The sequence below is a fragment of the Cyprinodon variegatus genome, unplaced genomic scaffold (assembly GCF_000732505.1).
Source record: "Cyprinodon variegatus isolate N-32 unplaced genomic scaffold, C_variegatus-1.0 Scaffold351, whole genome shotgun sequence".
NCBI classification, from domain to species: domain Eukaryota; kingdom Metazoa; phylum Chordata; class Actinopteri; order Cyprinodontiformes; family Cyprinodontidae; genus Cyprinodon; species Cyprinodon variegatus.
Window position 1 is genome coordinate 159540 of NW_015150804.1, and position 23952 is coordinate 183491.

Here is a 23952-nt window from a genome sequence, read left to right on the forward strand (position 1 = left end):
AGTTGGTTCCACAGGAGAGGAGCCTGAAAACTAAAAGATCTGCCTCCCATTCTATTTTTAGAAATTCTAGGAACCACTAGTAAACCTGCAGATTGAGAGCGAAGTGTTCTGTTAACAGGGCTTGGCCTTTTAACGCTTTATATGTGAGAAGCATAATTTTGAATTCTATTCCGGATTTAACAAGAAGCCAATGAAGAAAAGTTAGGAAAAGAGAAATATGATCTCTCTTTTTAATTTACATTAGATCTCCGTCTGCAGAGTTTCACATCAAACATCTGCCTGATATCAGGCAAAAAGCAAGTATTGAATTATATTTGCCTTCCTCTAAAATCTAAAATAAATGTACACTTCTATTTAAAGTTAATGTAATCCATAGACCAATAACAAATGGCACAATGGTTTTCATAGATAATTTTAACTATTGTTCTGTTTATATAAAATCACTGCATCAAAATGTATAAAAAAGAAATCTGTGCTGATATCGTAGCAGGTCAATATTGGCATCAGTTACTCAAAGCCGTAAAATTGACATTGCATCGAAAAATGAAATAGTTGTATCGGTAATATCTAATGGATATAAATTTGTATGAAGAACACTCATCGGTTTCGCTTCTTAGTTATGCTTTCCAATTTTTCTATTGTTAATCCTAATAATCAGATTTAGTTGTGGTTCTTGTAGTGAAAATAACAGGAATGACTTTAGAGAACTACTGTAGTTACTGGAAAAGTTTATAGCCGAAATGTAGTAATTAATTAATTACCACCAATGCATAAGCTTACAGTTAATGTCTGTACCTGTTTTGTCTGGAGGTGGGAACCAGGCCCACGCTGTCTCTTTACGGATAAGCAGATATAGATTCTGCTTTATGAAGCTGATCCAGTTATAGTTTTCTAAAAGCATCATTGTCATTATTCTTCTGCATTTAAGGATTATTATTATTTATTTCACAGGTTTTTACACGTCAGTAACCAAGGAGGATTAAACCTAATCTCTGTTATATAAACAACATCGTCGCCAGTCATCTTTCCTAATATCTGTGATAATCCCAGAAATCAAACAAGCGTTTTCTCCTTCTTGTGTCCATCTCCTCTTCTATTGCTGGTATCCTTCAGGACTTATTTCTCTCTGTGTGTGGTTTTTGTTCCTGCTGCCTTTGTGTTAACTCAGCAGGAGGTCTGACTGTAGTGAAGTCGACTTCAATAAGAACCTGCTGAGAAGGCGGGCCCAGCATCTCCACAGCAGGATGGCGGGGACTCTGGTCTGGTCTGTGTTAGACTAAAGAAAGATGTGTTTGTAGGTGAGCCTGGTATTTTAGCTGTAGTCGGTCTCCATGGACTGCACAGCCTTCTGGGGAAAAACGCACATTTTTTCCTTTGTGTGGTGATCAGAGAAACAAGTTTTCTGTCAAGGGGCGTTAGGTCTTAATTTTTCTTTGCAATGTAAATAGTACCTGTTCATCTTTTGTTCAACTGAGAAGAAAATTATAAACTGAATTTCCTTAGAATAAAACCACTTTAGATTTTCTGTCTTTTAGCTACAACTTTTTCATTTCCGATACAGGTATTGCACACTGGAAAAACGATTTAGAAATAAGTAAAAATTTCTTAAATTAAGTGTATTTACTCTTAATTTGAGTAGGTAAATGCGATAGTTTGACAATGGAATGAGTATTTTTACTCTTAATATAAGATAATCCGATATTATGCACCTGAAATAAGACAAGGCAATTGTGTTTTCTCATTTTAATTGTAAATTGTCTTGTTCCATTGGCAAAATGTCTCTTTTACCTCTTCAATCCGAGAACCAATGCACTTATTTTAAGAAAAAATTACTCATCTAGATTTCGATTTTTTCCAGTGCAGCTTTGAGTAGGGACCAATACCGATAATGACCCAATTTGATATCAGCACAAATCATGCTAAATTACTTTTATTACTCATTTCATAGAGAATAATATCATTGATTAAGAACAGAGAATAAAAGAAAACAAAAAATGGTAAGAGAACATCTGAAACAGAAGAGGAGTCTTTCTAACAGCATGCACATTTTGGAGGTTTTAGATGCATATTTTCTGTTATTAGTCATTTGGCTGATATCAGATTCATATATGATATCAATTTCAGACCAGAAATCCCTCTAATATAGTCTCTTTGGATATTATTAAGCAGTCCTTTTCTGGGGACTCAAGAATACATCTGTTGTCTGAGCAATTCTGTTTTGATTATTGTTTCTGCATGTCTGAGGTCTTTTCTGTCTCTCTGGTTTTTGTTTGAGGACATCAGGGTTTTGCTAAATAAATACCTGTTGGGTTTTAAAATGTTACGTTTGCTATAGTTACGACATGCCTGCAGTTACAGTGAGAAACCACTGATCTGGGTGCAGCGATGGACTCAAACCTGATCCTTTAGACGAACATAAAGACTAACAAAGTCGACCTTGTATCACCTGTAGACATTTCCAGGATTAAAGCACTAATTGCTCATCAGGATCTTTACTTCAGTCTATTACTGAAATGGTGTTTTATATATATTTGTTGAGAGTCAGAAATAAACTGTTGAGGAATGATCTCTCTTTATACATCAGATGAGCTTCTTTAATGTTTAATTATAATACTATTTTGAAAACAACTTCAGTATTCATTCATTTTTGGCACTGACATTTTCTCTACCCTTGTTTTTTGGTTTTATTGATCTAATTTTTTGTTTAATTGTTCTTATTTTTCAATGCTTTCAGCATTTTTTATTTTTAGTTTGCAACACACCTTTTTGCTATATCAGTCTATTTTCTTCCTTGCTTTGTAGTTCCCTTTGTGCTTCAGCTTCCTCTTTGTTAATCAGTCATCTTCCGCTGCTTCCTGCTCTGTACTCCTCAGCTGTTATTAGACTCATCTGGAATTTTTTAGCTCTTGGTTTCTATTGTTCTCTCTTGTTTTCTTGTGTTTCATCATCCTGCTTTCCTTATACGGCCCTGGAAATTCTTCGCTAAATCCTAATGAATAGCTCTGCTGCTCCTGTTACTATATATAAACATCATACTCTATGAAAAAATAAGAACATTTATAATAGACACAATAAAAATAAATAGTACCCAGTAATCTTAAATTACTTTATATAAACGAGAACCTGACTGACCGGCTTTAAATGGAAGTTTTTTTTTTTTCTCATGTCGGGAGCTTTCATATCAGTCTTGCATTATTGAATACCAGAAAGTGGCCATTTATGCATTCATTTACGAATGACAGTTAAGATAAATATGCTGTTGGAGTCTACTCTAAGTAAACAGCGTATATGACTCCAGTTAACTGCAGGTCACCAGCTGCAAAACGAGGTTAATGCTTTTCATTATTCTGACTAATATAAACAAGACATTAAGGTTTCAAAAGCTCAGGAAAACATAATAAATCCTCTGTGTGGGAAAGCTGTTTATCTCTCCCCTTGTTATTCAAAATGTTGCCTGCAGAGCTGGAAATGTTCGCTGCGGCTCTATGCGCGCTCACTTTCCTCTAAGCTGATATCAGAGATGAGATAATGAAAGGCTGTCTGTGGAACAGGTGGTCAAAGCTGATATCACCACCGTCTCTCACACTCATACTCTATGGGGGAAAAAAAGGAATTTTGGGAGATTTGAAGGATTAGGAGAAACCATTAAGGTTGCATTGCACTGCTGAGTTAGAATGGGTGGACATGTCTTTAAATTCATATTACAAATGTTTCAGGAGGGGGGCATGACAAAGCATTTTGCTGTCCTAATGGGCCTAAAGCAGAAAAGGTAGTTAAAATGTTAAAAAACAGCTGCCAGGGTCTTAAAATTGTATTTTAAATATCATGTTTTGCAGCAAATACTTTTGATCTTTCTCATAGGAAAGGCTAAACACCATACGTTTTCATCAGCCACATTATTAAATTATTTTGAGTTTGATATACATTGTAAAAAACGTTTTTGGGATACTTATACAAAGCAGATTAAAGGGATCATTCTGACTTTTTGAAGTAATTTCCTGCTAAAAGGTTAGCATCCTCATTATCACTGCCTAGTTTTCAGTAGAAGTTTGAATTAGTTGTTATTCTTTTGTTGTCTGACACTGTTGCTTCTCAATGATTCCAAGAAAATGTCCCGTTTTATAACATTGAACGAGATATTGATTCATGTCTCTAGACACTTTTATGTTATTAGTCTTATTTTATCATATCCATCATGTTTTCTGTTTTTCAAATTTTATTCCAGCTCTAAGTCAATGGGGACATTTAATTAGATTTTTTTATTACATTTGACAATATTTCAGGTTTGTTCTTGGGAACTTTGAATTTGAATTTGAGAAAGTAAACATATCTTGGAAACATTTAGTGTCTTTCTTATGATGTGTTTGTCTTCTGCTTTGCAGGATGTCCACTATCCGCACCGTCTTAAAGAGAAACTCCGTCCGGACAGCAACAACAATGAGAACTCTGTCCCAAAAGACTTTGACACCATCGACAGCAACAGCAACCTTGGAGCGCGATCGCAGCGCCAGCGACCACGAAAACTGGAAAAGAACCAAAGCATGATTGGGAATGACGTCCTAAAGCATGTTCCCATCCTCCCTAAAGTTCACAACCAGACCCACAATCAGAAGGCCCTCCCACAGCTTCTAACCCATCCAGTGCCGGCTCCGGGATCCAATCAGGATCCCCCCTTTTCTCATACAAAGAGGCCAGGTTCACCTCCGTCGCCGCCGGGTCTGGAGCCAAACAAGGAGCAGCCACAGTGTGAAATCAATGGGAAAGAGGCCATTTCTGCTCTGTCCAGAGCCAAGAGTCGGGAGTGCCGGCAGCAGATAGTGGAGGTTTACTGCAAGCACAAAGAGGGGGCACTGATTCCTGAGAAGGTCCCTCGTTACTGCCCTGTGGAAGGTGAGAGCATCCGGGAGGAAACTTAGTCAGTCTTTGAGTTTAGCATGTAGGAAATGTTAGAAACCAGCTGTGGCTTCAGATGTTCTTCCTTCTAAATTTACCCTTTGAGGAACAATTTTAGCAGAGCGAGTTTCCTTGAAGGAGAGCCCCATCTCTGTGGTCAACAGCTCTATTTTCAGGGCATGAAGAGACGCAGAGAGGACGCTGCTCATCCGGGGTAATTACACCCTAATTAAACAACCCGTTTGTAGTCCTATTCTAGAAGGGCTGACTAATGACTCCCTCTCAGAGCCACCCCAGGGCCGCCGAGGGTTACTTCATATGATTATAGGGTTCTTTGATGATACAGTAGTCATTAGGTCCAAAGAGACGTAGAAATTTTCAGGCATTTTAGTCCACGTCAAAGGGCGTACACGGCTCAGCAGAACCTCCTGATTACAGATCCAGTTCATTTCCCAGCATGGCCCACAGCCAAGAGGTCACTCATTTGTTCTAGAAAACCTCGACCCGACCATTTTAGTGAGAAGGTGGAGCATCACTGCCTCCAGAGCATAAAGTTCAGGCCTTTGCCCCAGCTTTCTTCTTTTTGTTACATAACAATAGCTGTCTTTAATTCATTTTAATTGGGTTTAATGTAATAGACCAGTGCCAAACCCATGATACATGTGAAAGAGATGCAGGGACCTACAGCCCAGATGAGATAATCTAATGATAAAACTGTTAACCATGCAATCAATACTCTAAACACACGATCCCCCTTCAAGCACGGTGTTGGCAGCATTGGCTGCTTCCGCTTTAAGCCGGACAAACATGCAGCTTTTAAATTGAAGAATTTGGACAAAGTGGTTAAAGCCCAGAACTTGATTCAGTTTAAAGTCTGGATTCGGCTCTATTCTTCTTTACTAAACACCAACATTAAAACAGTTTTCTAAACACTATTCAAGTAGCCTGACGTAGTCCGACTCAATTCTAGTCAGAATGAGTCTGATGCTGCTCCATAGAGCTGTGATTATGGGGCGTGTTTCGAACGAACCAGGAAAAAAAATGCCTCTGCACTCAATTGGATAGACCTACAACCAATAAGAGCAACGGAGTGCGTGACGTATGTTAAGCGAGGCATAGTTGTTGTCCACAAAAATCAAAGCGTGCAGTTTCACGCCTAGAATAAGAAGATGAGACTTGATCGCGTTTCTCTTTTCCTCTTTTAAAATTAATTTGCTGTCGATATCTTCTAGAACAGACCTAATAGCAGAATCTACTCACCCAAACTCTCCGGCGGCAGCCATTATTGTTGTCACCCAAGCACGCTTTGATGACGTGGTTGATTACGTTACTGTTGATCATCTGTCCATCATCGTATAAAGCCCGCCCTGACAATTTGATTGGATCGCCTGACAGTGGGCGATAATACTCGCGCTACTATGGAGCAATGCCAGACCAAACTTCCCCGAACTCAAACCTTGTGGGTGGGACTAAGTTCGGACTGGCACCCAGGCTACTATTCAAGTGTTTCCTCTTAGAATCAGATATCATTTTGTGCTCCTTCAACCTGGATCTTAAACTTTTTGTCTTTCTTTTTGCACCTCTGCCATAGAGGACCAGACTTTCTTAGCCTCATTACTTCCTTGTTTACCTGTCGTGCACATTCACAATATCATACCTCCAGTCACGTGGTGTGAATGTAATTATACACAAAAAAAGTTTTGTTTACTAACAAACTGAGCAAAAAAAAAAAAAGAAAAAGAAAATAATAGCCCAGTAGGATGCTGTTCAGAAGAACCTTGTTTGCAACCGGAGTGAGATACTGGTATTTAAATTAAAGTGCAAAAGCAGACCAAACCAGTTTGGTAAAGGTTTTATTAAGATAATTAATTACAGCTTTTTAGGCGTCTTGTTGCATTAAATCGAACTGAATCCTATCAGCCCTGTTGTCCCTAAAATAGACCTTACTGCATTGTGCCACAATGAAACTCCATTAATTACAAAAAGTTGAGGAACATTAGGGGCTACAGCTGAACTGTTGTTTTGCAGCCATCTCTTCACAGTAGTCGTAGAGCTGATTTCTTTAAACCTAAGCTTTCATGTTATCTGACCTTTGACCCACCTCCTTTCCTCTCTGTCCAGGTAAGGCTAATGTAAACATTCAGTGGGATGACGATGCGACCCCCAAAGGCTCTCCACCGGTTCGCATCGCCTTTGTTCTGGTCATCCATGGTCGCGCCTCACGTCAGTTTCAGAGACTCTTCAAAGCCATTTACCACACGTCACACTTCTATTACATCCACGTAGATCAGGTAAGGACCTCAGGTTTTATTCTTCTTCATCATAAACATTCACAGCAGGCGGACGGGTCAGACTGTTGGATTTAAAATACCTTCTAAATCTGTAAGCACGGTTCAGAAATGTAACCCGACACATTTTTTTGCTTTTCAGTTTGGGATACTTTACAAATGTCTTTCTTTCCACTTTACATCCAAGGTCCTATTTTATTGAAGTTTTATATGACAAACCAACACGAATAACTGGAGGGAAATAGAACATGACATTCAACAGTTTTTATGTGTAAATATCTGAAAAGTGCGGCATCAATTTGTACACTGCAAAAACCATCTAGAAATAGGTAAAAATTTCTTAAATTAAGTGTATTCACCCTTAATTTGAGTAGGTAAATGAGATAGTTTGCCAATGGAATGAGTAATTTTACTCTTGAAATAAGATATTTAGATAAAATGCACTTGAAATAAGACAATGCAATTGTGTTTTCTTATTTCAAGTGTAAATTGTCTTGTTCCGTTGGCAAAATGTCTCTTTTACCTCCTCAATACAAGAACAAATGCACTTATTTTAAGAAAAAATTACTTATCTAGATTTAGATTTTTTGCAGTGTATTTAACTCCTTGGTGATATGCAGAACTGCAGCTGGAATTGCTCATAAATGTTTCTCGTTTTGCAAAACAAACTTAACTTAACCAGACTAGAAACGGACAAATATCACAGATTATAGAGCAGATTTTTCTTGAAAAGCCTTGAAGGTTGACTTGGCCGTGCCAATGCATGAAAATTCCTTAATCTAAATTGATCTATTTAATTCCAGAATTTTCTTGTATTTAGCACCACCATCATGTTTCAAGAAGCTGACTTCAGTGATAATTTGCTGCCTTGTTTAGTTTTCCTTTAGTTCTGATGAAGAAAGTGATTTTAAAGCTTGTCTTCAGTATTGGATTTCTTTTTAGATGTTGTGTCCTTAAGTGTTGATATTTATAAGCTGTGGAACTCTACAGCTCCTCCAGAGTTACCATAGTCCTCTTTTGTCCAATGCTCTCCTTTCCCAGCCTTTCAGTTTAGGTAGATGTTCATCTTTGCAGCTCTGTGATTTCTCCATCCTCTTTGTCCATAATCTGGGATAGAACCTAACTTTACTTTAAATAGTGCTGGGCATTTAATTGCATTTGCAATATAATCATAATTTAATAAAATCCAATTTTCAAATAGCAGAGGCACTTTTAGTCCCATTATATTTGGCAAAATTAAAACCCTACATTTCTTACTGCAGCTCTTTAAGTAGCAGTAAAATTCTTAAAGTGAGTTTGCTGCCACACAGAAAGGTAAACAGAGTTGGAGGTACCACACAGATTCATGCATGCAAGTAGAAGGAAGCACTTTTCCACAAAAATGTAACTAAAATCCTCGAACAATGAACTCCTTTCAAGCAAGCTTTCAAAAACTGAAAGCCTGCGATGAAACAACACAAGCTTGACATAAGTGTAAAGGAATATTGAAATAAAATAGCAGTATTAGTGAAAATAATTGTAATTTTCTGGCAAAATCATTCATGCTTAACTTTAAACATCTTAGAACCTCCCTTCTGACCTTTCTAATGGATTCCTTGGTCTTTATGATTCTTTTTTTGTTTGTTTCTTTTCAACGAAAAAACCTCTGAGGCATGAAACAGGCTCTGTTACCTGATAAAGTAACTTCTCAAGGTATATTACTGAATTGGAAGATAAAGCAAAGGCTCAACAATTCTACACATTTTAATTTGTAAAAGTAGTATTTACCATTTATTGTTTCCTTTAAAACTAGAAATGTTAAAGGGGTGTGAATACTTTATCAATGCACTCTATTCCATAGTTTTATCTCCAGCCGCATTACTCTGACCTGTAATCCTGTTGGTTGTTCCATTAATGTGACTGTTTAAATGACCTCTCCTTGTTTGTCTTCGTCCCCCTCAGAGGTCAGATTACCTCCACAGAGAGGTTCTATCTCTGGCAGATCAGTTCCCAAACGTCAGAGTGACTCCATGGAGGATGGCCACTATCTGGGGTGGAGCCAGTCTCCTCACCATGTACCTACGCAGCATGGATGACCTCCTCAAGATGGCTGACTGGTCTTGGGACTTCTTCATCAACCTCAGCGCTGCTGATTACCCCATCAGGTGAACGGCTGTCATTTCAAATATATATTTTTTTATTTTCTACACAAGCTATTTCAGGTTCAAAAAGAAAAAAATGTTAAGGAATAACTTTCCATTATATTCAGAAACAGAACCCGGGATTAATCTTTAATTTACTTAAATCTTAATGCTTTATTAGATAAAAAATCATCTCAGCATTTTAAGGCATCAAACTCGAGTACCTTAGAAAGGTCTTCACTTTCCTTCTTTGGGTTGTTCTGAGTGACTCTGTCCTAATCCGGTTCCAGTTCCATACCTTTCTTTCTTCCAGTCTGACTGTTAAAAATGTGCCGTATCAAATCAGACTTTCTGAAAACCTACAAACTTTTTTCAAATGTTCAAGTAGCTTTTTTCACCCATTTTCAGTCCAATTTTTCCAAATAATATTTGTAATGAAAAATTAGTGAAACTTTAAACTACCTCAACGGGCATTTATCCCTTTAGTCATGTACAAAAAAAACAACTTAATTACTTACTTTTTGGTGATTTTTTAAGCGTATTTGTTTTTTTTGTACATGGCTAAGGGGATACACACCCATTGAGGTAGTTGAAAGTCAATTTATTGTACAAAACTAAAGGAATAAACGCAAATTTGACGTCTTGCACATGCTTATTGACTATGCTGGTTATGACGAAGTATGCTCGTCTGACAGAATAATGGCAGATTACATCATTATAAAAACTAGGACCATTTTTAGAGTTATAGCTACTGACACGTTTGATAAAAAAGGATGATTAAAAAGTAATTCAGTAACTTGGTCAAAGAAAAACAGATTGAAGGTTTTTCTAATCTGACAAACGAGCCTCATCAGTGCAAATACTGTGATTTATTGAATCTAACAGTGTGTCAATTGATATCTCACCATTGCTATCAAATGTTCTTTTGTACTTTTTATCACTATCGTTAATTCACCACACATATTGATGCTATTACACCTTCCAGCAAAAAAGGTTGGAGTCTTTTTGGATAAAGTTTGCATTTTCTCCTTTTGTTCTCTCCGGATACGCTGCTTTTCTCCCACATTCAAAAAAACATGGATGAATTAAATCTTTGTTGCTGAGCAACATATAAGAGCAGTGCAGCAGAACTGGCAATGATTGTAAACTGGTGAAAATTCTTGTAAATATGTTGCATTAATATTTATGTTGATGATCAACATGCACTTTGATTCTGGTGTTTAGTGTAAAGCATGGAGACAACTCTGGCTGTTTGGAAAGGAAGTACAGAGAAATGTGGAAAAAGCAGCTGTTCTGTCTGCTGTTGACCCTAAAGTATCAACATAAGTCAAGATTATTAGTTTGTAAGTAAAACAGTGATGTTAAAGCAAACTATTGCAGGAACCGACAATAAATACTGATGTTTGGAAGGTTCAGGCTGAACTAAATGCCTAATCCTGAGAGAGAGATTTGGACCCATCTGTGCCGCGTGATTCTGCTCATTGTTTGGGTTTTTCCATGCTGTTTCCTCCCTGCGGTTTGTCCTCATAAGGACGGAAAAACAGCAGATCAAAGAAACTAATCACCAGCATGAGAGGCCGAACATGCTTCCAGCTAAAATCCATACCGCAGCATCAGCACCATCCATCCATCGATAGCTGTGGGGTCACATCGGCTCATGGAAAGGATTCGGTAAAACAGAACAGGACAGGACAGTTTCTTCCTGCAGGTCAGGAGAAGGTCAGATAAATAATCCTGCTTTAAACTGGGTTCCTAAACTTTATTTCTATGTGGAAATGCCCCCGCATTAAGTTGGCCAAGTTCCTTCTTCACTGTTAATCTCTTTTAGAAATGTCTACATTGGAGATGTACTTATAGAGAATGGAACAAGAAATAAAAACAGATATTTGTGCTCTAATTTATAATTTTCAGATTTCCTTCAGACAGATTTGGAAAAGAAAGAAAGAGGGTCCTATTTCGTAAAGACAGAACAACCAGAACATCCATTTTCCGTTTCTTTTCCATCTTCACAACAGCAGAGTCACACAGCAACCACTGCAGACAGTAATCGGATGTAATCAGGAATAACCAACCGGCGGTCCTGTCTCATCAGACCAATATCTCTTTGAGTCATCAGTTTCCTCATCAGGCTTCGCTCAGCAGCTGATGAAACAAATCAGTCCAGCTTTGACCAAACAAGGAAACACGCTTTCCTTTAATGGAAGACGCTTCCTTCAAACGAGGTCGTATCCTGTTATAGTTGAGACCATTAAAGATAAACTCCACTTTAAAGTCTGGAGGAAAACAGCTGTGGGGTTTCACCAAGTTTACTTCCATCCTGAGGTTGTAGCCTACATGTAAACACATTACATCATGACTGCTGCTTTACTGGTGAGAAGGAAAGCTTCAACAAAGGCGGATCCACAGCCAGGTTAAAATCATTTTGTCTCGTCCATCCATCCATCCATCCATCCATCCGTTCGTCCATCCATCCATCCATCCTTCATTCGTCCATCCATCCGTTCGTCCATCCATCCATCCATCCTTCATTATTCCATCCATCCATCCATCCATCCTTCATCCATCCATCTGTCTGTCCGTCCGTCCATCCATCCTCCATTCATCCATCCATCCATCCATCCATCCTTCATCCATCCATCCGTCTATCCGTCCATTCATCCACCCTCCATTTGTCAATCCATCCATCCATCCATCCATCCATCCATCCATCCATCCATCCATCCATCCATCCATCCATCCATCCATCCATCCATCCATCTATCATAAGGCAGTCTGTGGGCCAGACGAGTGGTATACCCTGGGCAGGTCCTTAATTCTTTGTGAGGCTGATTTAAATTTCATTTATTAACTTTTTTGTTATGAAGTTAGGAACATAAATTTACAAATAGCCTAAAATTGTAGTTGTAACAACCCAGCTGGAATGTGTTATGGAATCTATTATTCAAATTGAAATATTATGTAGATTATTCTTAGTTTATTTTTTTATTCTATGTATTTATTGTCTGCTTGATCTTGTTTTTCTCACTTCCTGATTGATCAGGTTAATTTTTCCCTGGAAATGGATTGTTAATATTCTGCTGCTCCTCCTTAGGACCAACGACCAGCTGGTGGCATTCCTCTCCAGATACCGCAACATGAACTTTATCAAATCTCATGGCAGAGACAATGCTCGGTAAGAAACCAGGAACCTTCTTTTCTTAACTCTTTTCAGTTTTTTGTCACATTTGCTGAATGTCTTCTTTTAAATTTGATCAACAGGGATTTGAAACATTAAAGCTGTATAAACATCTGTTAATTTTCAGTATCTGTTGATAGTTTGCAGCAAAGTCCATAGATAAATCAGGGATTGGCCCAGCAGCAGATCCCTAAAATACATTCTTAAAACAATTTTTAAAAGGCAAGGCAAGCACAATTCAGTACATAGACAATGCAAAGTGCTTTACATGATTTAAAATATAGGAAAATAAAACAGAATCAAAGCAAGTAGGAAAAAAATAAATACATAAATAAAATACAAAATTCAGAAACCAAAAAGAACATTAAAAACAGTTGGACTAAAGAAAATAAGAAAGTTGAACTAACTCAGGTGAACTTTTTAACTAGAACAGTCGAAGGCAATTATAAACAAATGTGTTTTTAGTCTTGATTTGAAGAAATTTAGGCTTTACGTACTTTTAAAGTTTTCTGGAAATTTGTTCCAGATAAATGGAGCATAGGAACTAAATGCTGCTTCTCCATGTTTAGTTCTGGTTCTAGGTATGCAGTTTCCTTTTAAAAGAAATAGGTATTATATCCATTTAGCTGCTGTTCATGCAGTTTAAAAAGGGTGAAAAACATTAGAAACAACAAGAATTGTGGTAACTTTCTTTCTCCAAGGACAAAAAGCAAAATCTTTTTGGAAGAAAGTTTGTGTTTTTTCTGCTTTGCTCCTTTAACCTTTTCTCCTCAGATCAGTAAAATGTTGGACGTACTGTAACTCCAGGCTGCTTTGTCTCTTCCCAGCTTCATCCGTAAGCAGGGTCTGGACCGGGTCTTCTACGAGTGCGACACACACATGTGGCGTCTTGGAGACCGCAAGATCCCGGAGGGCGTATCCGTGGACGGAGGCTCCGACTGGTTCCTGCTCAGTCGGCCGTTTGTGGATTATGTAGTGAATTCCAGGGACGACCTGGTCAGCAACATGAAACGCTTCTACGCCTACACGCTGCTACCAGCCGAGGTACCAGACCCACAGACCCTTCATAAGATGATCTGTGAAACCAGGAATCATTTTATCACAAACAAGTTTAAACTAATTGTTTTGGTCCTTTTATCATTTTGTGTTTTTAAGACCTTTTATCCTTTTATCATTAAGTTGCATATATTTTTTTTCATTAAGAAGAACATTTATTATATAAAACTGAAAATATATAAGGCTTTAATAAACTTTTTTATTATATGATATATAAGAATAATAACAAAAAAGATTTTGGGGGGGTTATTGGTTAATTTTAAAAGTGTGTTTTATTAAAAAAAAATAAAATCTAGAAAGAATAATTAAACAATGTGAGGTTGGAAAAGGGAACAATTTTTATACCCTAGTTGTGATGCAAATTTAATAATCCACATTTTAATTGATTGAAAACCAAACGTTTCCAGTAAAATATTTTGGTTTAACATTTATTAAGTTAAACCATATTTTTTAATGGGTAGAAAACTAAACGTAAAAATGTAAATCCGGAAATCATGTTAGTTGGTGAAGTTAATGATGTTATAAATTTTTAATAGTTATAAGAAAGTAAAATAATGTAATAAAGAAGAGTTTTAATGAAGAGAAAATAGTTATTTTATAAGTAATAGAAGTAATAGATTTACCCATTCATTTGGTCTTTAAAAATCTAATAAAACAAAAATTATCTCGATTATCAATTTTTTATTTCTATGATATGATCATAAAATAAATTATTTGTAAAAACAGAAATAGTTTTAATTTCTATCAAAGTATCTTTTAAATCTTTGAATACAAATTGGCAATATTTAAGCAACACAACATAACATTTCTATAGAAGTTTTAGTTTATTTTAAGACATATTAAATGATTTTTATGGCCAATATGCATCATTTGAGGCTTTTTAATCCTGGCAGCTCTTCTCCAAAACCCACCTTTTTAAGTCTAAAGGGTTGGATCCATCACAGATTTAGTGATGTCAACCAGAACACATGTCAGAAGTTCCCTTAAAGGTATAGTGGAGGATTTTCTTTTTATGGGTGGATCATCAAAATAAGTGGTCCCCCTAATTGTCAATCAACCTGGTGATCTGTTTAGGTAAGGCTATCCTACATGCTCGTCCCCATTTTCCTATGTACAGTGGTCAGTCTGACATAGTAGAAGAATTGCACATCTTATTTCGGAAAGTTACCTTGTATGAGCAATGCACATAGCAACTTTTAAAGAGAGCGTGCATGAGGAGAAATGGGCTCCTGCAAGCTTTCGCACACGTTTAATAGGCGTTCCCTCTCGGGAGCGGGTACAGGGTTGTGCATGTGCATTTTTTTAAAGGTGGATAGGGCGGGTCTTTTCAATTTGCAAAAATCCTCCATTATACCTTTAAACATGAGAGCTAACCCTCAATAAATTGTTAAGGAACAAAACAGATTTAATTTTATCTGATCAAATATACTTTCGTTTTATGATATAGTATTTTCTGCTGGTCCAAAATGGGTTCCAGAGGTTCAAGCCCCACTCACACAGACCACAGTCCCTGAGCTGGACCCTTAACCCCATGCTGCTCCCCGGGCGCCGCACAGTGGCAGCCCACCACTCATCAAGAGGATTGGTTAAATGCAGAAAATTCATTTTGTTGCTCTGTACTTGTGACAGTGTAATGACAATCAAAAAGCTGAAAAAAAGTCACAGGTCTAGCGCCCCTTGTGGCTAAAAGATAAACAGCGTATTTTAACATGAAATACAGTGAAATTTTGGAGCCACATTTAGCCAAAGAAAGCATTATTATTATATACTGTAAAAGTGTATTATAAAAATGAGAAAATGAAATTGGAAACAGGAATCTCCTTAGGAGTTTTTTTGTCTTGTTTTGGTAGGTGATATAAAGACATGTTTATCCTTCTCTCAGTCTTTTTTCCACACCGTTCTGGAAAACAGCGTCCACTGTGAGACCATGGTGGACAACAACCTGAGGCTCACCAACTGGAACCGCAAGCTGGGATGTAAGTGCCAGTACAAGCACATAGTGGACTGGTGTGGCTGCTCTCCAAATGACTTCAAGCCCTCAGATCTGCCGCGATTCCAGGTGAGATTCCAGCTGCCTACTTTTCCTGCTATCAGTTAAAATCTGATGAAATAAAATTTTGCTGTTTAGGATAGATATGGTCTTTAAGCGTTTTGTTTATGCTGTTTGGTTTTAAGCTAATTAACCAGTTGGTTGGTGATCTCAGTGTGAGTAACTCTGTATAGCGATGCTTCTCGCTCTGTGTTTGAACAGCGTATTCCAGATGTTTGAAACTGCCCACCTAAAAAAGTATTTAGTCAGCCACCAATAGTGCAAGTTCTCCCACTTAAAAAGATGAGAGAGGCCGGTAATTTTCATCATAGATATACCTCAACTATGAGAGACAAAATGAGAAAAAAAATCCAGAAAATCACATTGTCTGATTTTTAAAGAATTTATTTGCAAAATATGGTGGAAAATAAGTATTTGGTCAATAACAAAAGTTCATCTCAATACTTTGTTATATACCCTTTGTTGGCAATGACAGAGATCAAACGTTTTCTGTAAGTCTTCACAAGGTTTTTACACACTGTTGCTGGTATTTTGGCCCATTCCTCCATGCAGATCTCCTCTAGAGCAGTGATGTTCTGGGGCTGTCGCTGGGCAACACGGACTTTCAACTCCCTCCAAAGATTTTCTATGGGGTTGAGATCTGGAGACTGGCTAGGCCACTCCAGGACCTTGAAATGCTTCTTACGAAGCCACTCCTTCGTTACCCGGGCGGTGTGTTTGGGATCATTGTCATGCTGAAAGACCCAGCCACGTTTCATCTTCAATGCCCTTGCTGATGGAAGGAGGTTTTCACTCAAAATGTGACGATACATGGCCCCATTCATTCTTTCCTTCACACGGTTGAAGGAAAGAATGTCGTCCTGGTCCCTTAGCAGAAAAACAGCCCCAAAGCATGATGTTTCCACCCCCATGCTTCACTGTAGGTATGGTGTTCTTTGGATGCAACTCAGCATTCTCTCTCCTCCAAACACGACGAGTAGAGTTTTTACCAAAAACTTCTATTTTGGTTTCATGTGACCATATGATATTCTGCCAGTCATCGTCTGGATCATCCAAATGCTCTCTAGCAAACTTGAGACGGGCCTTGACATGTCCTGGCTTAAGCAGGGGGACACGTCTGGCACTGCAGGATTTGAGTCCCTGGCGGCGTAGTGTGTTACTGATGGTAGCCTTTGTTACTTTGGTCCCAGCTCTCTGCAGGTCATTCACTAGGTCCCCCCGTGTGGTTCTGGGATTTTTACTCACCGTGCTTGTGATCATTTTGACCCCACAGGGTGAGATCTTGCGTGGAGCCCCAGATCGAGGAAGATTATCAGTGGTCTTGTATGTTTTCCATTTTCTAATAATTGATCCCACAGTTGATTTCTTCACACCAAGCTGTTTACCTATTGCAGATTCAGACTTCCCAGCCTGGTGCAGGTCTATAATTTAGTTCCGGGTGTCCTTTGACAGCTCTCTAGTTTTGGCCATGGTGGAGTTTAGAGTGTGACTGTTTGAGGTTGTGGACAGGTGTCTTTTATACTGATAACGGGTTCAAACAGGTGCCATTAATGAAGGTAACGAGTGGAGGCCAGAGGAGCCTCTTACAGAAGAAGTTACAGGTCTGTGAGAGCCAGAAATCTTGCTTATTTGTAACTGACCAAATACTTATTTTCCACCATATTTTGCAAATAAATTCTTTAAAAATCAGACAATGTGATTTTCTGGATATTTTTTTCTCATTTTGTCTCTCATAGTTGAGGTATATCTATGATGAAAATTACCGGCCTCTCTCATCTTTTTGAGTGGGAGAACTTGCACTATTGGTGGCTGACTAAATACTTTTTTGCCCCACTGTATCATTCTGGACATATGGAAAGGACTGGAAAACGGAACTAATCTAATCTTGAAAACGTAAAATAATTTATAAAAGAAAACCCAAAAAACAAATTCAAAATAATAAAAAAGTTAAGTTACAGCTATTTATCTTCATCTAAAGCAAAAGATCAATCCAAAGCTTACGTTCAGCTGCAGTATTTGGTTTAAAAAACTTTTCCTTAAAGTAAGAATTCACATTGGGTTGTTTTTGGAAATGACACTAGTGTTGAGCACTGGTGTCATTTCACGGGAGAAGAGGAAAACTCCACAGTCTGCTGCAGCAACACACAGGTCTTTTGTTTAGAGGCATGATGTCATCCTGGGTAAGAAAGTATTGAAGTTATTCTAAACAGGATTTCTTACTTTTTAGCAAGAAGAGGGACAACTGTGGATTCTTTTCATTCCCAGAGCAGATCTATTCAATTCAGTTTGTTTATATAGCACCAATTCACAACACATGTCATCCTAAGGAACTTTACAGAGATGACTGTATCAGATCATACAGTAAACCCAGTTAAATGTTCTCTATTTTAAAAGAAGGAGCTGCCTGTATTCAGTCATTGACTTTGTTGGATTCATTTCTCCTGGATGAACATGTGGAGACATTGTGTCACTGACTGCAGCAATTCATCACACTGAGCATGCATGCAGCGACAGTGGAGAGAAAAACTCCCTTTTAACAGGAAGAAATCTCCAGCAGAACCAGGCTCAGTGTATGCGGCTGTCTGGCAAGGCGAATGAGTGTCAGGGAGACAGAGGCAGACAGACAAAATAAAAGTAGGAGCACTTATCCATGAATACTGTCTATGTTAGAAAAGGTAACATTAAACCAGCTCAATAAGAGGTTCGGGGCTCCCTACTTTTTGAAAGCCTCTTTATTCCATCACCAGTGAGACTCCAATTCAACCATTTTTATTGCACTAGAAAAAAAGTATATTTTCTTACTCTTATGTGGATTCTCAGATTGAGTTTGAGGTGCACTTGGCCTGAGAACAAGAGTTCACACTGCGTCACAGATTCAGCCTGAATCACTCCTTCATAAACTGATTAATGAAGCCCATAGGGGCAACTGTGGTAAATAGAGGAAAGCTCATTTTACTTATCGGTCGATGATAATTGGATGTGTTGGAAAGAGAAAATGTATTAACCTTCTAAACTTGCACAATGCACTTTTAATAACGGGCAAAATAAATTATTAAAAAAAAAAGTCATTCAAAATGTCTGCTTTTGCTGCATAAGTAAAAAAAAAAAAACATTCCAAATAAAAAATTAGGTGATTCATTTGTCAATTTTATAATAGAAATTAAGTATTTTTTTAAAAACAACTTTTATGGGGGGAAAGAAAAAAAAAAAAGCTTTAAAAAGAAATTGTTTAAATGATTTACAATTACAAACAAAATTTGAAACTAAATCATAAGAAATATGCACAAAATACAGTTTTATACTAAATAAAGGGCTATATTCAACACTAACTATTCAGCTAATTACTTTTCATATATTTTTAATTTAATTTAAATTTGGATTGGGAGCTACATGTTTAACCTTGAAGTGAACTAGAAAAGTTCTGCCCATGATTCTGGACCTGGACATTTTGCCAACATCATCTGTAATATAAGAACCCCGCTCAGTGTGGTGGTTTTCGAGGATTGGATGATCAGAGCAATATACACTCTTTATTATGAGAGCGTAAAAATAAAGATGGCATTTAACCCTGAAGCACTGAAGAACAGCAGAAATCCTTTAAACATCCAGTTCGTTGAAGTGTTCAGATATAGTAGATTTGTTCCTTTTGGGGTCACTGTAGAAGCCCAGAATAGCACCGTATTCACAAATTAGCAGCGCTGCGTTTAGCTGGCTCCAGGGTCTTTGTAGTGGCAGATCTGAGGTCAGGGTCTGTGGACGGATTCTATAAGAGGTTCTAATCCTGGAAGCAGCTGTAGCCCCGAGGCTGCAGGTATTTTGGGATCCTTGTAGCTCACAGCCGCTGCGGTTTTCAGGGCTGGTATTATTCTAATGTTGGGGTTGGACAGTGAGAGGCGGCTGAATGTCAGACTCTGAGCCACACACGTACAGCATGTACAGAGAAACACACACTGTCTACAACAAAACATGAAACAAACTGAAAGGAAAATAGATAAATCCCTTTAAATGATGATGTTCTGTTGAATTCTTGTGACTGAAATGAGTCTAATCGTCTTTGACCACAGCAAGCCTCCAGGCCCACCTTCTTTGCCCGGAAGTTTGAGGCCAGCGTCAGCCAGGAGATCATCAGCCAGCTGGACGCCTTCCTGTTCGGAGCGTATCCGTCCAGCACCCCGGGTCTCCAGGCCTACTGGGAGAACATCTATGACCAGGAGACGGACGGACTCTCCAGCCTGTCCGACTCCACTCTCAGCCACTTCCACGCCTTTTCCCGTATGGGACTGAGCCGTGCCGCCGGGTCGCTGCAGGGACATCCCAACGACCACAGCTGCAGGTACAAGAAGGTGGAGAAGACATAAAACATCTTCCTCCTTCTCTCATGTTTCTTGATTAAAATGAATTTATGTCTTAAAAACACAAAGATCCATGAAGCATCCTGTTAATCCACAGTTTAAATATTCAGGCAAAAACCCAATTTAGGTCCATTTTTACCCTACAAAAAAATCTAATTTTATTGAGTCAAATACATCTGCATCATCATCCAAAAGTTAATTTATATAATTATCTATAACAGGAGAAACGGATGTATTTAATAGATTTTGTAAATAAAGAATAATGAATTAGATCATTTTGGTTTACAGCATTAAATCTAATTATTCTCATTATCAGACCAGTAAAAGGATTTCTGCCTGTTAATGTGAATGTCTTCTCATTAGGCAGTATATTCACTCAGGTCTCGGTTGGGGCTGTTTTGGCCTTTACTGCATCAGTCCTGTGTGGGGTTCAGGAAGTTGATTTAAACGAAAAGTTCAGTTACATTCAGAATACAAACTTCTAAAATTACTTTAAATATGAAATTATTACATACTTTTAATAAATCCATCCATCCATCCATTATCTGACACGTTTGTCCCAATTGGGGGTTGCCAGGGGTGCTGGTGCCTATTTCCAGCAGTCAATGGCCGAGAGGCGGGGTACACCCTAGACAGGTCGCCAGTCCATCGCAGTTTTCAATAAATAACTGGTTTTAATTAACAGTAATTTTCATTTGAATGTGCTTTACTGGAGGCATCCATGTTTGTCAAAGAATACTACTGCCACCTACTGGTTTATGATGTCACGGTGCGGTATCGGCTGTTGATCAAGTCCCAGTGCTGTATCTGGTGTTTGTCACAACGCGCTGTTATCCATGATGGCGTCGACCAGTGCACTATGCAAAGCAGAGATTAACGGATTAATTAAGCATTTTTTCTCTGCCCAGAAGTCCAATGGTAAATCTTCCCTCTTCAAGTTGGCAAGGTGTTACTATCTTTGGGCAAAAATGGCCGTTCCCAGACTAAGTGATCGCGATGAAAAAAAAAGTTTCATTTTTTTGCTGTTTAACGCTAAATTCATTAAATCACCGCAAATGTTTTAGTTTTAGGTGTAAATAATGGCCCATTGGCTAACTGGACTTTTCTTTTAATAACAGACTTCCTTCCTTCTTGATCAAAGGTTATAGATTCTCTGCAGGGTTAAGGTCAGGCCTGATTGCAGGTAGATCCATAGTAGCATAACCACAGTAATCAAAGCAGGTTTATGTTTATGCATTTAGCAGATGTTTTCTATCCAAAGTGACTTATAAAGCAGACACAATTTTACATTTATCAACAATGTGGCAATACATTCAAAGAAGTAGAAGTGCAGAAAGAGCAGTCGAGGGGTAACAGTTAGGTTAGAGATGCTATTGGTATTGGTACTGTGGTCAGTGCACACAAGCAACAAAGAAATGAAAATTAAATCAGCATCTCTATATGTAGCTTGTGTGAAGTTATTTGTAATTTTCTGGTACAGGGTGTGTTACTCAACGTTTCCATATTATCTCAGACTGTTCAGGAGCAGATTAACACGTGTAGTAATCCATGTTCTGGATCTGTCTGTGTTCAGAGGATTATAAAGCTCTGATTTCTTAGAGCTTTTTAGAGTGAAAAGTCACACCCTATTGTTGCTGCTCTTTTTTTTTTATTCAAACTTTTTCCTTCCAGTTACACAGTGAGCAGCCGCTTGCTTAGTGATGACTTGTGACTGACTCTCCTTGTGATGGAGATGGTGACGTTTTGCCAGCAATGTTTAAGTCAGCAGGTTTCCTCATGATTTTCTGTCATAACAGAACGTCCCTGTTGAAAACTTCTGATGCAAGATTTTCATTTTTCAAGAAACTTTCTTTTCAGTTTTTATATTTTCTCAGATGAAGTAGTTTAGCTCAGTGTGCAGAAACCTTAAAAATCAGGGGTTTTAAATAGAAGCTGCTCTGTTCTAGCCTGCTGGAGAGAAGGAGGAGGGATCAATGGGATGCATCTTTCCACTAAACTCAACACAGCGAAGTTTATTTGGTCCAAATTAAATATGAAGATAAGGCCTGCTTGTACTGAAGCACAACCAGGCTTCAGTTTCTGCTCTAACTGGGTTTTTCCTGCTTAGTCAGGGTTTCTGTGAGCTTGCTGTGGGTGGAGACCCACAGACGCTACAAGGAGGTACTTGTTGCTGGGGTTTGGGTGGGGATTGGTGGTTAGTATGGGTGGTGGCATCTCAACAGGGAGCGTGTGTGAGGAGAGGAGGGGAGCAGCTGCTTAAAAAGGAGCACTTTGTTTCCCTCAACATGTGTACAGCAGCATGAATCTGTCTAAAAAACACCTTCAACTCTTCACAGGAGGTCATGGCCAAAAGCTTCATGCTTTCAACAGTTTTAGAGGCTTCTTTACTTGCTTCAATGCAAGGCTAACACTTTTTATGCTTTAAAGCACTTTAACTAGATAGTTTATTGAGTTTCTCATTATTTTAAATATTCATAACGTCTCTCATACTTGATGTTGGCTTCTTCGGTTCTGATCTGACAGCAAGTGGAAAACCAAAATGTTCTGATATCAGCTTCTGTTCTCCAGCTGTCCAAAACTAACAGAAAGAGAACAGTTGGCTTCATTCTGTGGCCACCTCTAGAGGTTTTCCTGGACAGTTTCCTCTTCCTGGTCTGGATAGGTGAAAACATTAATCATACTACGTCATAGGAAGAGGCGGTTCACCTCTAGGTATTTGGAAACTCCTGGACATCCTAAAATCTCCTTCACTGGAGCTCGAGCGCTTTCCTAAGTTATTTTACTCAGACATGAACTTATCATTGGAGACGGAGTGGTTTCAGAATTCGGAGCTCAAATAAAAATCCAGCTGTCTGTTTGGAGATTTTCCTCGCTGCTCCTTTTATTTAAGTGTCAAAGTTAAGTTTGGGCCTTGAGAATTAATGGGAACTGGTTCCAACCCTTCAATTCTCCAACAATTATTGAATTCTTTAATTTTCCATCCGTAGTTTATGTTATATCAGAGTTCATAGGTTTGATATTTATAAACTGGTTGAAAACAACTATGTGATCATTTATAGCAGGCATCACCAAAGCCCTCGAGGGCCGCTGTCCTGCAACTATCAATTAAAATCAGCTGTGCTGGAGCAGAGAAACATCTGAAACCTGCAGGACAGCGGCCCTCGAGGACCGAGTTTGGGGATGCCTGATTTATAGTGATGTTCACACAAAGTTAGAAGTTTAGATCCTTTCATCCAGACAGAAGTCAGGTAGTCAGCTCATTTATAACATGTAAACCTTTATGATTCTAAGTATCAGAATCAAGAACCGACAGGAGCCAGAATTGTTCAAATTCAAGCAATGCCCAAAACTAGTCAGAGTGCTGATCTCATGGATTGTAGCTTTAATCAATATAATCAGAGGTGATGTAGTTGATTGACTAATGTAAAAAAGGAAGATGCAATAATGAACATCTGGTTTTTGATTATATTTATGAACCTGCAGAAAGGCTGCAATGTAATCAAAAATTTTGCATGAGTTAAATCTCTTTCATCTGTTGTAATGCTTTTCTTTTAATCTAACAAAGCAACTCATCAGTGCCCATTTTTAATTTGTGTTGGACTATGGCAAACTTCACAAGACCAACACAGTTCATCATTCTGCCATTAGATTTATAACAAACTCCAACAAATAGACCAGGTTCTGTTCTTGGGTGGGATGGCTTTCTTTGACTACCTACAGGCTTCGTCATTGATCCACTTTTTATATATAAGGACTTGCTTCAATCTATGTGTGTGAAATGAAAAAAATTTGGATCTGAACTTCCAAGATTCCAGAGGAGGAGAAGTAAATGGTTAACCGGACTCCGCCAGATGGATTTGCTCCGCATATCCATCTGGAAACCTTCCGTTGAAGTAATTTTGGGAAGGGGCAAAAATACTGGTTAGCTGATTGGCCTATGTTGGTGATAGACGGGCCAAATAAAGCAATCAGATCAGCGAAGCATATGACGTACTAACAGAGCGATGAGGAAAACGCT

General features: G+C 38.3%; 1 protein-coding gene across 1 annotated transcript in view; it reads left to right on the plus strand.

Moving 5' to 3' along the window:
* The window catches only part of LOC107091768 (xylosyltransferase 1-like), a 40468-nt gene that overhangs the window by 8574 nt on the left and 7942 nt on the right, over positions 1-23952 (plus strand). The window contains exons 2-8 of the mRNA XM_015385912.1: positions 4383-4890; positions 7015-7184; positions 9123-9325; positions 12393-12473; positions 13304-13520; positions 15415-15591; positions 19647-19915. Coding sequence (XP_015241398.1) covers positions 4383-4890; positions 7015-7184; positions 9123-9325; positions 12393-12473; positions 13304-13520; positions 15415-15591; positions 19647-19915 — 1625 coding nt within the window. The remainder of the gene's footprint in view (positions 1-4382; positions 4891-7014; positions 7185-9122; positions 9326-12392; positions 12474-13303; positions 13521-15414; positions 15592-19646; positions 19916-23952) is intronic.